Genomic DNA, 12,851 nt, shown 5'->3' with positions numbered 1-12,851 from the left:
ATGCCTACATTTTTTGTACTTGATCAAGTAGGGAGCTAAGAAACTTCTCGAAGAAAAATAAATGTCTATCCAATGTATTTCGTGTAGATTTTCGGACTGAACCAAACCAAGTCCTGCACCACCATTTTTGGTTATAGATCAAACGACAAGCACCATCACCTCCTTTTTCAGAGTTTTTGAGAGAATAACACTACAAAGGGTATGACTAATTGTTAAACTAATCATGATCCAAAAAGAAGAGCATAATTCGTCCCTGATTACACCATCTTTGCTATGATCCTGATGCAGCTGAACTAGAAGAACAACAGGTCCTTTGCTAATCCTCCCCTCGAAGTCGTATCGTTAAATACGCTAAGAATTCAGATATTTGACATAACGCCATGAGAAAATTTTTACTATTTACCGATAAGCATGCCAATTAATCAAAACAAATCACCTCACCTCACCCTTTCAACGACTTTAGGCTGCAAAATCAGAAACCTTGTATCCCTGTGTAAATCTTTTCAATTTTGCAGTTTCACCCACGGAAGAAAGCCATTCTGTTAAAATCTCCATTGTTATATAATCAGCATTACATGCTTGTTCCACCATTCTATCCATAACTTCTAACGCTTTCTCCATCCATTTCTTCTCCTTAAGCCCTTTCAAAATAGCATTATATGTTGTGGTGTTCGGCTTAACCCCGTTAACGTTCATATCGTCAAATAGAGCAAGAGCGGAACTGACCTCATTTCTTTTGCATAGAGAATCTATCAATATATTGTATATCACTGTGTTGGGAGGAACCTTTGATGTAGCGCTCATTTCCTTGAAAAGCTTCATGGCTTCATCAGTGTTGTTGTTCAAGCAATATGCATGAATAACAGCTCCATAAGTGAAGACACTCGGTAAAAGACACGCCTCCTTGGTCATCTTTTCCATAAATTTAAGGGCTAATTCTAGATTCCCCATTTTACTGAAGTAAGAAATCAAAGTGTTGTATGTGACAATGTCAGGCTTGATTCCAACCACCTCCATTTCATCCAGCAATTCATTAGCTTCATCTAATTTGTTCTTCTTACAGAACTCACTGATGAGAAGATTGTAGCAAACAAGATCTAGTCGAAACCCTGCCGCTTTCATCCTTGACGCAACGGAGGTGGCATCGTCCAACCTTCCAGCTTGGGCTAAACCAAATATCAAAGGATAATAGACAATAGCATCAGGAAAACATCCAGCTTTGGACATTTCATCAAAAAATTCTATTGCCTTATCGATATTGTTCACTTTGCAAAAAGCATTGATGAACACCGTGTAAGTAACAGAATTTCCTTTCAAGCCCTTCTGCTGCATTTCCATGAAGAACTCGACCGCGCTGCTTATTCTGCCATGCTTGCACATTCCATCAACTAAAGTATTGAGGGTGATCACATTTGGCACGACTTGTTCATTGACCATCTCATTATAGAGCGCATGGGCTGTCTCGATTGTGCCTGCCTTACAGTACCCATCAATCAAACAATTGTAGGTAACAGTATTGGGTTTACAGCCATCAGATCTCATTGTTCCCAGCAAGCGCAATCCTTCTTCTTGTCTACCCACTTTACAGAGCCCATCAATCAATGTATTGTAAGTGATTGCATCAGGCGCAACGGCCTTAGCCTCCTCCTTTTCGCCCTTCATTTTCTCAAACACCTCTAGTGCATCATCAATCATTCTGAACTTACACATATGGTTGATAAGAATACTAAAAGTTATAACATTAGGTTGAACATTCATGTCCTTCATCTTTCGCATTAGCAAATTCATTTTCTCAAATTCCATCTCCTTTCCCAAACCTGTTAAGAGCGCATTGCAGGGTGCAGCATCTTTAAGACCATTCCATGTCATCAAATCATCTAAAACACTCCATGCAAGATCTATATTTCTACTCCTACAAAGCTTGGAGATCAACTGGGTTAATGTAATGGGATTAGGAACAACACGGTGTTTACCAAATTTGGCTACCAACCCAGCAATTTTATTTTCCTTGACTCTCCAATCCGACCCATTTATCTTCAACAATTTAGTGAAAACAATATCAGCAGTTATATCATTGGGTCGAAACTCCGAACCTGGAAGCAGCATTTCGTCGAGCACATTCAATGCATTATCAACTCGCCCAGATTTCAGAAGCAAATCAATGATCACATTACGAACATATGTGTTTTTCTTATGTGGATCAAGTTCAGAGAACACAGCAAGCGCCTCATCAACCATGCCAGACCTTCCAAGACGCCGAAGCAGATTAACAGCATTCTGGGCTGTCGAGTGAGCCATTTCTGCTCCTTTAAGGTCTCGTAAATCTCAAAAATCAAATTCGGTTACCTGGGTTCTCGAACAGGGAGATCAATAATGGCCTGGAAAGGAGAAGACAACAAACGCCGATCAGTTCCAGGGATAAGATAAATCATCTCGAACATAATTTCAAAAAAAAAAAAAAAAAAAAAAANATAAATCATCTCGAACAAAATTTAAAAAAAAAAAAAAAAAAAAAAAAATTAAGAATGGTTGAACTGAAAGGGAGAGAGAGATATATACCAAATAGAATTCTCGGTCCTCAAATCTTCTTTGAAGTTATGGAATAGAAGAGTTCTTGAATTTTTTTTGTTTATGCTTTAGATTCCAAAAGAGAAGAAAGCATACTTGTCCACCGAAGTGAGCAGCCGGTGTTTGCTGCCAGCGGCTGAGCGAGGGGAGCAAGAGCAATTGAGAGACTTGGCGCCTTTTGGGCGTTTGTGATTTTGATATATCTAGGGCATAGGGCATAATAGTAATACTAATACTAATTTTAATTAACTTTATATTAGAGTGGTTCAGTCACACTCGACCTACTCTACTATTCAAGCGCCTCTTGAGAATTTAAATAAACAACATTCGAGCTGATCTCTTATTTCATTTCTCATTTATTTGTAAATGTAGCATTAAAGGGTAGGAATTCGCCTATATATATCAAATAATTTTTAATAGATAATAAATATTCTAATAAATCTAATAATATTTCATGAAATTAAGTGAGGTGGAAGTTAGAGACAAGGACAAGAAATGTAATTTTTGTCTGTCTGACTAGATGACTCGATTTCAATAGGGAGAAGAAATTCTCCCTTTTCCTCCTCGACTCTCTATATAGCTAACACGATTGGGTTTCAGCTCATATGGCACATAGGAAGGGGTCTTTTTACTTTTCTCAAAATTAAAAATTAATAAATAAGATAAAGATGGAGATTATGGGCAGAGACTAATTTAAAAATTAATATTTCAAAAGAAAAGGCATTTATAACATTTTTGTAAGAATACTTTTAGTCATTGATTGGCTCGATGTTTGTTTTAAATCCATTTCTAAATTTTTAGCACTAATTATCGATTTTAATTATTTGTACTTACAAAAAAAATATATAAATATATATATATTTATTACAAGTAATCATAAGTCTAAAACTAAATTAAAAATTAAAAATTAAAAATTAAAATTTTGAGAATGTAATAAAAATTAATTAAAATTCGTTAATATAAAAATTTATATGCATTAAGGGTAAATTTTATGATTCTAAAATATTAAAAAGTAAATTAAGAATTACCTAAGATAAAAGAATAGCCATTATTTGAAGAATCTATAAAACTTGGTCAAAAGATAACTTTCCTTTTTTAACCCATAAAATAACAGTAGAAAGTTTTCGAAGTTAAAAAAATGGGGGTTATTGGAGGTCTAGCTTTTACCAGGAAATGGTAAAAAAAAAATATCTCTTACCATTTTTGGGGCAAAAAGGTCATTTCATATTTTATATCGTTTTAAAATTTTAAATACCATTGAAAATTATATTCTTACCATATGGTATATTTAACTTTAATTATAAACCATCTCTACCGTCTCTTACTTAAGTATATGGGCAAAAAGGTAATTTAGTATTTTGAAAAACAAATTAAAATTAGTATATTTAGCTTTAATAAATTGAAAAGTTCCCTTAAAGTTGGTCAAAGTATAACTCTCCTTTTTATATAAAATAAAAATAAAAAAATGTAAAATTACAAAATGGTACAAAATCTCTCTACCACCTATTACTTAAGGGTATGCCCATTCTCGAGCTAGATAATACTCTTTTAGATTAAACTACGTTTTACTCAGCTATTTTTAATGACATCATGTGAACATAGCAGGTTTTTTGCTTTGAAACCAAACGACTCGATAAATAACTATTTTTTGCTACACTATTTTACATAGTTAACACTAATGATCTTCTCTCGATGACGACGTAATTCTTGCCCTAAATATTCATCCACCCCCACCAAAAAAAAGTATATATATACGGTGTTTACAAGGGCATTATTGTATTTTCACTCAACCCCATTTAAAGCATCTTTCAAATATTATACTTTTTTTTTGTTCTTTTTGGTTCTTAGACATTTACAAACCCTATTTCTATTAGTTACAAGCTTCTTTACCCTCTCTCTCTCTTCCTTCATAGGTTGGTGTTGATGGTGGTTCATGGAGATTGAACCATTGAGGGGTGTTGGGGGGTGGTTTCTTGTCTTAAATTGTATGGCACCTGCTACACAAAAACAATCTTCATCGTCTCACTTTCTCTCTCTCTTCTTCTCCTTCTCCTTCCTCCTCCTTCTAACCCTCACTTCCTCCCCTTCCATGGCGGCCGACCGCCACCGTCTTCTCTCCACCTCCGCCACCGCCACCGCCGTCCAACCATTTGAATCTCGACTCCGAAATTCCCCTGCGACGACCGGAGAGCTCGGAGCCGAAGCCCATGAAGTTCCAAGTGGTCCAAACCCTATATCCAACTAAAGACACAACAGAAAGTTACAAACGTTTGCAGAGGTTTGGTGGTTTTAGTTTGTTTATTTGTTTGGTTTTGCATTTTATGTGTATGTAATAGCCCTTTATTTCTTGCATATATTCCTGATGATACTTTGGATTAAACTCATCATATCTTAGAGATTAAATCATATATTATACATATCTAAGAACCATTAAACAAATAAAAGCATATAATATATGAAAGATTAATATAAAATGTGACAAGTTTTGTAAAGATTAATATAAAGCAGCACTGAGACAGAGCACAGAGAACGAGAGAGGACCCTTTTGTTTTTGCCTTACAAATTATTTGTACAGCTTTGACGACTTTGGCTTTTGTCTTCTTTTCTCAAACACATTTTCCAATAAAGTTGATATGAAATATGATACCAAACTCATTTTTTGTTTAGTTTTTCAAATTTTGAGGGCACTTTTTATCATTATATTCTAGGTTAGGGGTTTATTTTTTATAATTAAAACTTCGAGGGCCTAATTTGTAAATTTGTATTAGTTTGAGGGTTATTTAGTTAAAAAAAATTGGACTACGAGGTGTACCGAGTGCAATTTCGACTATAGCTTATGGGTATTTTTTTTAGTTCACCAATATGTCTAGAGATGTCCATGGGACGGGGACGGGGACGGGGACGGACATGGGACTTCTCTTTCCCTATTCCCATCTCCGCCACCTATTTCATTCTCTATTCTCGCAAAATTTTTCATTTATTTCGATAGGGATTCATTGCAAATATATATATATATATATATACTATTTATTATTCATTTTTCAATATAATGTTTATTAAAATTTTTGTAAAAAAACATTAAATTATCCACTTAAAATTCAAATTTTAATTCTTAAATAATTAAAAAAAAATCAGATTGCCAACGTTGCAAATCAAAGACATGCTTGTTGGATCACTGTAGGTCAACGCATGCCAAACGTTGACCTCCACAAAACGTGGAACCCCATGCTCTTTATATTATAAATAAAAAAAATACCTCAACTAAATGAATAATGTAGCCATACATCACATAAATTTAATATTTTTTTTTAATATAGTCTTAAATTTAATAATGTTTACTGTCTTGCTATATTAACTTATGAATTATTATGATACTCGTAATATTAACGTATAGTATACAAATATACCTATCTATCTTGCAGTAGGGTAGGGTATTATATCTCGACAAAAACTTTGATATTAAATTTTTGAATAATAGAAAGAACGAGAAATACAAAAGTTATACGATTTAAACTACATTTCAACTAATTGACAGAAATAACAATCTTCCAAACAGTCTAAACGACAAAGATTAAAATGAACGAAATGAAACTAAAATAAGTAGGATAGTCAAACAAAACAGGAACATGACCCTAAAATGGCTCACACGTCGGAGTATGAGTTGTTTTATGGCAATCATTTGGTGTCTTTTTTTAACTCTTGTTTCCTCCAACCTTCATGGAAACACCAAAAGAACAAAAATTATAAATTATTTTTCCTCCTTCTTAGCCCTTCTCTCCTTAACTTCCTCGTTCAAGCCTCTTTCTGGGCATCTCTGTTCCTTGCAGAGCCTGCAATTTGCAGTTCATCCATTGGTTGTAGGGGCCATTTTTGAAGGCGTTTGGTTTGATGTTGATACCCACAAGGGGTTTAAAAAGATGATGTTTTTCTGGTTTTTGGAGATTGTGGGAGGAAGATTATTACAATAATGGGTTGCTTTTCATGTTTTTCATCTCATGGGAAAGCACCGAAAAAAAGAAAGAATTGTAGAAGGAAACAATCTGTTTCGTTGCATTCTGGCAGTCTTAAACCACAACAACAACATCATTATCCTGCTCCTCCTCCTTCAGGTCATTTTTACTTCTTCTTTTGAATTTTCTTCTTAATTTTCAAATTCGTAAATCGGGTTGTGATAGAGATTGAAAGTCTCGATGAGGATGAGGATGGAGAAGGCTTCCCAATTCGATTCCGCTCATGGAAATTGGACAGGAATAGAGTAATAGAGATTGAAAATCTCGTCAAGGATAGGGATGGAAAAGGCGTCCCAACCCAACCCCATTTGTGGAAATAGGGCAATGATCGTAATTGGAATTCTTGACCGAGATGGAAAGATACGTCCTAAACCCAACCCCATTATCTTCTCATGATGTTGGAATGATTGGAGGTCATATTATGTAAGATCCCACGTTGGCTGGAAGAAGAAACAAAACATAAAACATTCCTTATAAGCGTGTAGAAAACTTTCCTTAGCATGTCTTTTAAAAACTTTGAGATTGACAACGATATGTAACGAGCCGAAACGGACAATATCTTCTAGTGGTAGGTTTAGACGGTTGCAAATGATATTAAAGCCAGACACCAGGTTGTGTGGCAATGAGAATGCTGGCCCCCACGGAGGTGGATTGTGAGATCTTACATCGGTTGGAGAGGATAACGAAACATTTTTTATATAAGGGTGTGGAAACCTCTCCCTAATATATGAGTTTTAAAAACTGTGAGACTGATGAGGATATCTTGGATCGTAAACTTAAAATGACGAAGTTTACATTATATGTACAGAAAATCCAAAAGGAAACCAAGTGCAAAATGAAGCAGAGAAAGAAAATGAGATTGGAGGAAAGAACAACATTGCAGCAAAAACCTTCACGTTCAGAGAGCTGGCCACTGCCACGAAGAATTTCCGCGAAGAGTGTCTGATCGGAGAGGGCGGGTTCGGGAGAGTTTACAAAGGTAAACTCGACAAAATTTCCCAGGTACCATATTCATCGTCCCGTCTCCTGTTTTCCTCGTTTGATAATCATTTTATTTGTTTTAAGATGACGCGTTATAGACGAGTATCAAAGGGTAAAGTTTTGGCATGTCACAGGTTGTAGCAGTGAAGCAGCTTGATAGGAATGGACTGCAAGGGAATAGAGAGTTCCTTGTGGAGGTTTTGATGCTAAGCCTTTTACACCATAAGAACCTTGTCAATCTCATTGGGTATTGTGCAGACGGTGATCAAAGACTCTTGGTCTATGAGTATATGCCTTTGGGATCTCTAGAAGATCATCTACTTGGTAATAAACATATATAAAACCTTTGCTCGGTTTAATGGTGAGATCTCATGTCGTTTGGAGAGGGCAATGAAACATTCCTTATAAGGGTGTGAAAATCTCTCCCTCGTAGATGCGTTTTAAAATTGTGAGGTTGACAATATTTGCTGGGCTTGGGCTGTTATAAATGCTATTAGAGCCAGTCACGGGATGGTGTACCAGCGCGGTTGCTGAGCCTCAATGGGGTGGATTGTGAGATCCCACATCGGTTGAAGAGGGGAACAAAACATTCTTTATAAAGGTGTGGAAACTTCTCCCTATCAGACGCGTTTTACAACCGTGAAACTGACGGCGATACGTAACGAGCCAAAGTGGACAATATCTTCTAGCGGTAGGCTTGGGCTATTACAAATGACATCAGAGTCAGTCATTGAGTGGCGTGCTAACGAGAATGCTAGCTCCAAAGGGGTGGATTGTGAGATCCCATATCCCTTGAAGAAGGGAACAAAACATTTCTTATAAGAGCGTGTAAACCTCTCCCTAGCAGACGCGTTTTAAAATCGTAATGGGTTAAAGGAGATAATATTTACTATTGGTGGGCTTGAACGGTTACATTGATCTTCTATTATGGTTTCAAACAAATGACTCGAGTTATGTTTAATGATTTGGCATAGACCTTCCAGCGGATAGAAAGGCATTAGATTGGGCAACAAGAATGAAAGTAGCGTTGGGAGCAGCAAAAGGGCTAGAGTACTTGCACGACAAAGCCAACCCACCTGTGATATATAGAGATTTGAAAGCATCAAACATTCTGCTGGACAATGATTTCAATGCAAAGCTGTCTGATTTTGGGCTCGCAAAGCTTGGGCCTGTCGGGGACAAGTCCCACGTTTCCTCCAGGGTGATGGGAACCTATGGATATTGTGCTCCCGAGTATCAAAGAACAGGCCAGCTCACTCTCAAATCCGATGTCTACAGCTTTGGTGTTGTCTTGTTGGAGCTCATCACTGGCAAGAGAGTCATCGACGACACTCGTCCAGCCAACCAGCAAAACTTGGTCACTTGGGTAAGCTATTGAATTGATATGATAAAAATGTTAAAGTGCACCATTTGTTCGACACGGCAGTCATGACCAAGTTTAGGACATGGTTATGATACCATATTAGGAATCACGGATCTCCACAATGGTATGATATTATTCATTTTCAGCATAAGTTTTCGTAGCTTTTCTTTAGGCTTCCCTAAATTATCTCATACCAATGGAGATATTATTCTTGACTTATAAACTCAGGATCATTCCTTAAATTAACCAACGGGACTCCTCGACAAAAAAAAAACATAACATAAACCAACATATTTCATTTTCATGCATGCAGGCATGCACAATATTCAAGGAACCAACTAAATTCATGGACCTGGCAGATCCTCTTTTGGGTAGGGACTTCCCTGTGAGATCTCTAAACCAAGCCGTCGCGGTGGCTGCAATGTGCCTCCACGAGGAAGCGATGGTGCGACCATTGATCAGCGACGTCGTCACGGCTCTTAGCTTCTTGGGTGCAGAAGCCACGCACTCGTCGTCTTTGTCATTGTCGTCGATCGATGATCCTTCACTGATAGTATCTGATCAAAATTTGATCAACCAATCAAAATCCAACGACGAGGAAATAGCCGAGGCCCGCCAGCGAGCAGTCGCCGAAGCCATCGAATGGGGTTCCTCCTCCAAGCAAAATGCCGCCGCCTCGCGCCGGGGAAGTTGTTCTTCCTTGTAAATTTGTTAAGAACAGATATGCACAATGTGGTGTTGATTTTACATGTATAGTATTGGATTCTCCACAATGTGGGAAGCAATATGACGATGAGACACAAAAATGGTAAAAGCGGGGTAGGATAATTGTAGGATTAAGAATTCGAAGCTCTGACCTTTCGATTGAGATTATAATTGTTTTAGCTAATGAAGTTACGTTGATGAACCATTACTCCTTGAGAACTTTTTTTGTGCAAAGTTTAATCCATAACTACTAATGTTTGTCGTTCGGGCTCAATCCGATGGTAATTAATAGTTGAGATTGATCCTACCAAGAATATTTAGTTTTTTTTTTGCTTTTTTTTTAAAAAAAATTTTAAAGTCAACGTAAAATTAGTATTAAATCATTTGGTCATTAAATGTTGACTTTTCAAACGCTTGCCTTTCAAGGAAAAAAAAGAACGGTGGAATGGTAGATTCTAGAAAGTCGTAGACAATTCCAATGGTCCAGTCGACTTTTCCAATAATAAATGCGCTTCCAAGTTCTACCGAACAAATTGTTCTCACGTTTTGCGTTTTCTAGCCAAGACATCGCCTCTCTTCCGCGATCTTGCTTCTCAGGTTCGTCTTTCTCTCGCTTTTCGATCAATTTTGTTCTTTTTTTTTTTTTAGCATTTCATCGTTTGATTGGGAATATTTTTGGTCGGTCTTTCACAATTGTTTCTAATTTTCCCTTCGTTTGGGATTTTTGGAGTATGAATCGGAATCGGATTTTTTTCGGCCATGGAATTCTCTAGAACGCATAATTATTCAATGGATCACAATGCAGATCTTTTCTTGTATTTGCCCTATATTTTGAATTGGAAGAAGCATATGACGTTAACGATAATTTTGAGTTTCCGGTTCTCTTGATAATGTTGGGAGAAATATGTCTTGATGCGTTGGTGATTTGCTTGGCTCTGTTGTTCTATGATTTGCGTAGGTTATCTGTCTCTTATTCCTGCTCATTTTGCTTCCTTGAGCAATTGAAGATAATAAGAATTAACTGTTGATTAAACGCTGGAGTTATGGCTGAGGTAATGAAGACTAACGCCTTTAATTCATTTCAATTTGTGGCTTGTGTTGTTTGGAAGCTTATTATGGGTCTATTTCAGGAGGGTCAGAAAGTCACTTTGAATGTTTATGACTTGAGCCAAGGTCTAGCGCGGCAGCTGTCCACTGCATTCCTTGGGAGACCCATCGAGGCCATATGGTAAGTCATTACGCCATGTTCATTAGAAAGGGATAGCCTGATATCTTGAATGCTAATAATGGTTTGATAAGCATCTGGTTTTTGGCTTTTATGTTCTTTGTTTTGTTAGCTAGTCAAATTTAAAGAACTAAATAGTAGTTCATACACACTTGTTTTTGAGATTTGGCTAAGAATTCGAACTTTTCTTCGAGAAAGGTTGAGTCCATAAAGAACTCGCAAGGGAACAAACAATTTTTTTTTATGATATTCGTGAGTTTGTGAGCTAGTTTGTGCCAATACCGACTATTTTCATAAGACAATTACCTGATCCCATTACGTTTAGTTGCCGGAAAGAAGCACGATTTTCAACTTTGCTTCTTGAAACCTTCACGTTTTCAATCTTTTTTTATAATATCTGTGCGTTTCTGAGCTAGCTTGCATGAATCTCGACTATTCTTATAAGACCACTGCCTGATCCCATTACATTTAGTTGCCGGAAACAAGCACAATTTTCAACTTCGCTTCTTGGAACCTTCACGTTTTTGTGCAGTGCTTGAAGTTCTGGATTGGCAACTAGTTTCTTTGAAAAACTTAGACTTTGTTGAGTTGTCTATGGTTGGTTCCATTGAACTTTCTACTAATGCATGCTAGTAAACATAGTTTAGGCCCTGGCACTTTATTTCTTCATGATCTTCATTTGATAATTGATAGAAACTCAGGTAGAAAATTATTTCCTATTCTTTTGGTTCAAGAGAGTTCTGTTCTTATTGGGTCCAATTTCCAATTTCTTTTTGGTGTGGCAGGCACACAGGAGTTGTTGTGTATGGCAATGAATATTATTTTGGTGGAGGTATTCAACATGATCCTGCTGGAAGAACCCCATATGGAAAACCGATTCGGACGATAGATTTAGGAACGACCCATGTTCCGAAGGACATTTTTGAGACGTACTTGCAGGAAATTAGTCCTCGGTACACAGCTGAAACCTATAGTCTACTCTCACACAACTGCAACAACTTCAGTAATGAAGTTGCACAATTTTTAGTTGGTGCTACTATTCCTGATTACATTCTTGACCTCCCCAACATAGTTATGAGTAGTCCCATGGGCGCCCTCATATGTAAGTAATTTTAAGTAACCATGCTTCGATCTCTTATTCGTGTTTGTGTTCGCTTAACAAATATCATTTCTCGTCCAGTGCCTATGATTCAGAACCTGGAAAATACATTGAAGGCAGGCGCAGTTCCAATGGCCCCGCAGTTTAATCCTACTTCAGTAGGTCGGTCAGTTCCAACAGCTAATGTCCCTAGATCATCACCGTCGGGGTCGGGGTCGGGGTCAAATAACACTAGATCATCATCTGATGCCAAGCCAATTGAGAAGACAATGGCTGCAGGGCCACAGAAGTCAAAAGCAAATGGAACTGCTGATCCACTTGGGGATGCTCGTAGCAAGGTGCAGGAAGAAATTGGGCGAGAATTTGCAGCGATCATGGCAACTGGGACTCTGCGTGCGAGCGAAGCGGCAGCATTGGCAACAAAAAGAGTGATGCAGAAGTATGGACATGCTGCGGCCTTGTCACAGGGCTAGCTAGCTAAGCTAGTGCACATTTTCATTCATTTTCAATTGAAACGTTTACGGATAAGAGGTGTATTACTTGTGTGGGTTTTAAGATGACCCAACACCATTCAAAACCATACGAGAATCCATGTCATTCTGTTACTGGTAGTTGTAAAACAAACTTTCTTAGTCTGATACCAGTTTCTGGAGATAAAGATTTAGATCATTTCGATAATAATTCCATTTTTAGTTTTCTATGTTAGAAAAAACTAAATAAATAAAATTGTTAAACGATTTTGGTGCCTAAAGGAAAATAATTATCTAAGTAATGCTATTAAGATTAAAATTTTAAATTTCATATGATTATTTAATTTTTTAGAAATAAAATTTATGGATGATTTTTTTACACGTGAGTTTCTTGTTTTTTCCCAAAATAATAATAATAATAAATAAACAT

General features: G+C 37.0%; 3 protein-coding genes across 5 annotated transcripts; 2 read left to right on the top strand and 1 right to left on the bottom strand.

Moving 5' to 3' along the window:
* Positions 1 to 64: 64 nt before the first annotated feature.
* Positions 65 to 2,763, bottom strand: LOC111498105 (pentatricopeptide repeat-containing protein At3g61520, mitochondrial-like). Of its 2 annotated transcripts, none has more exons than XM_023149188.1 (3): positions 2,560 to 2,763; positions 407 to 2,378; positions 65 to 376 (listed from the first exon to the last, which is right to left on the bottom strand). In XM_023149188.1, the coding sequence occupies exon 2, from the start codon at positions 2,296 to 2,298 to the stop codon at positions 460 to 462; it is 1,839 nt and encodes a 612-aa protein (XP_023004956.1). In that variant the 5' UTR covers positions 2,299 to 2,378; positions 2,560 to 2,763; the 3' UTR covers positions 65 to 376; positions 407 to 459. The 2 variants fall into 2 exon arrangements, with proteins under 2 accessions (XP_023004956.1, XP_023004958.1); XM_023149190.1 differs by having other exon boundaries at positions 2,665 to 2,763.
* Positions 2,764 to 6,535: 3,772 nt separating this feature from the next.
* Positions 6,536 to 9,763, top strand: LOC111498138 (probable serine/threonine-protein kinase PBL25). Its single transcript, XM_023149252.1, has 5 exons — positions 6,536 to 6,677; positions 7,387 to 7,580; positions 7,694 to 7,883; positions 8,534 to 8,925; positions 9,236 to 9,763. The coding sequence occupies exons 1-5, from the start codon at positions 6,536 to 6,538 to the stop codon at positions 9,626 to 9,628; spliced, it is 1,311 nt and encodes a 436-aa protein (XP_023005020.1). The 3' UTR covers positions 9,629 to 9,763.
* A 354-nt stretch (positions 9,764 to 10,117) lies between these two features.
* Positions 10,118 to 12,637, top strand: LOC111498160 (desumoylating isopeptidase 1-like). Of its 2 annotated transcripts, XM_023149286.1 has the most exons (5): positions 10,118 to 10,224; positions 10,586 to 10,679; positions 10,758 to 10,855; positions 11,638 to 11,954; positions 12,033 to 12,637. In XM_023149286.1, the coding sequence occupies exons 2-5, from the start codon at positions 10,671 to 10,673 to the stop codon at positions 12,422 to 12,424; spliced, it is 816 nt and encodes a 271-aa protein (XP_023005054.1). In that variant the 5' UTR covers positions 10,118 to 10,224; positions 10,586 to 10,670; the 3' UTR covers positions 12,425 to 12,637. The 2 variants fall into 2 exon arrangements, with proteins under 2 accessions (XP_023005054.1, XP_023005053.1); XM_023149285.1 differs by having other exon boundaries at positions 10,586 to 10,855.
* Positions 12,638 to 12,851: the final 214 nt, after the last annotated feature.

The sequence above is a fragment of the Cucurbita maxima genome, unplaced genomic scaffold, assembly GCF_002738345.1.
Source record: "Cucurbita maxima cultivar Rimu unplaced genomic scaffold, Cmax_1.0 Cma_Scf00024, whole genome shotgun sequence".
NCBI lineage: Eukaryota > Viridiplantae > Streptophyta > Magnoliopsida > Cucurbitales > Cucurbitaceae > Cucurbita > Cucurbita maxima.
The sequence above is the reverse complement of the archived record's forward strand: the minus strand, read 5'-3'. Positions and strand labels throughout refer to the sequence as shown.

Excerpts from the sequence above, each read along its gene's own strand:
- LOC111498105 (XM_023149188.1), bottom strand. The coding sequence starts at position 2,298 with ATGGCTCACTCGACAGCCCAGAATGCTGTTAATCTGCTTCGGCGTCTT.
- LOC111498138 (XM_023149252.1), top strand. The coding sequence starts at position 6,536 with ATGGGTTGCTTTTCATGTTTTTCATCTCATGGGAAAGCACCGAAAAAA. Across the intron at positions 6,678-7,386 it reads TCCTGCTCCTCCTCCTTCAG|AAAATCCAAAAGGAAACCAA; the intron begins GTCATTTTTACT and ends TTATATGTACAG. Across the intron at positions 8,926-9,235 it reads AGCAAAACTTGGTCACTTGG|GCATGCACAATATTCAAGGA; the intron begins GTAAGCTATTGA and ends TCATGCATGCAG.
- LOC111498160 (XM_023149285.1), top strand. The coding sequence starts at position 10,671 with ATGGCTGAGGTAATGAAGACTAACGCCTTTAATTCATTTCAATTTGTG. Across the intron at positions 10,856-11,637 it reads AGACCCATCGAGGCCATATG|GCACACAGGAGTTGTTGTGT; the intron begins GTAAGTCATTAC and ends TTGGTGTGGCAG. Across the intron at positions 11,955-12,032 it reads TCCCATGGGCGCCCTCATAT|TGCCTATGATTCAGAACCTG; the intron begins GTAAGTAATTTT and ends TTTCTCGTCCAG.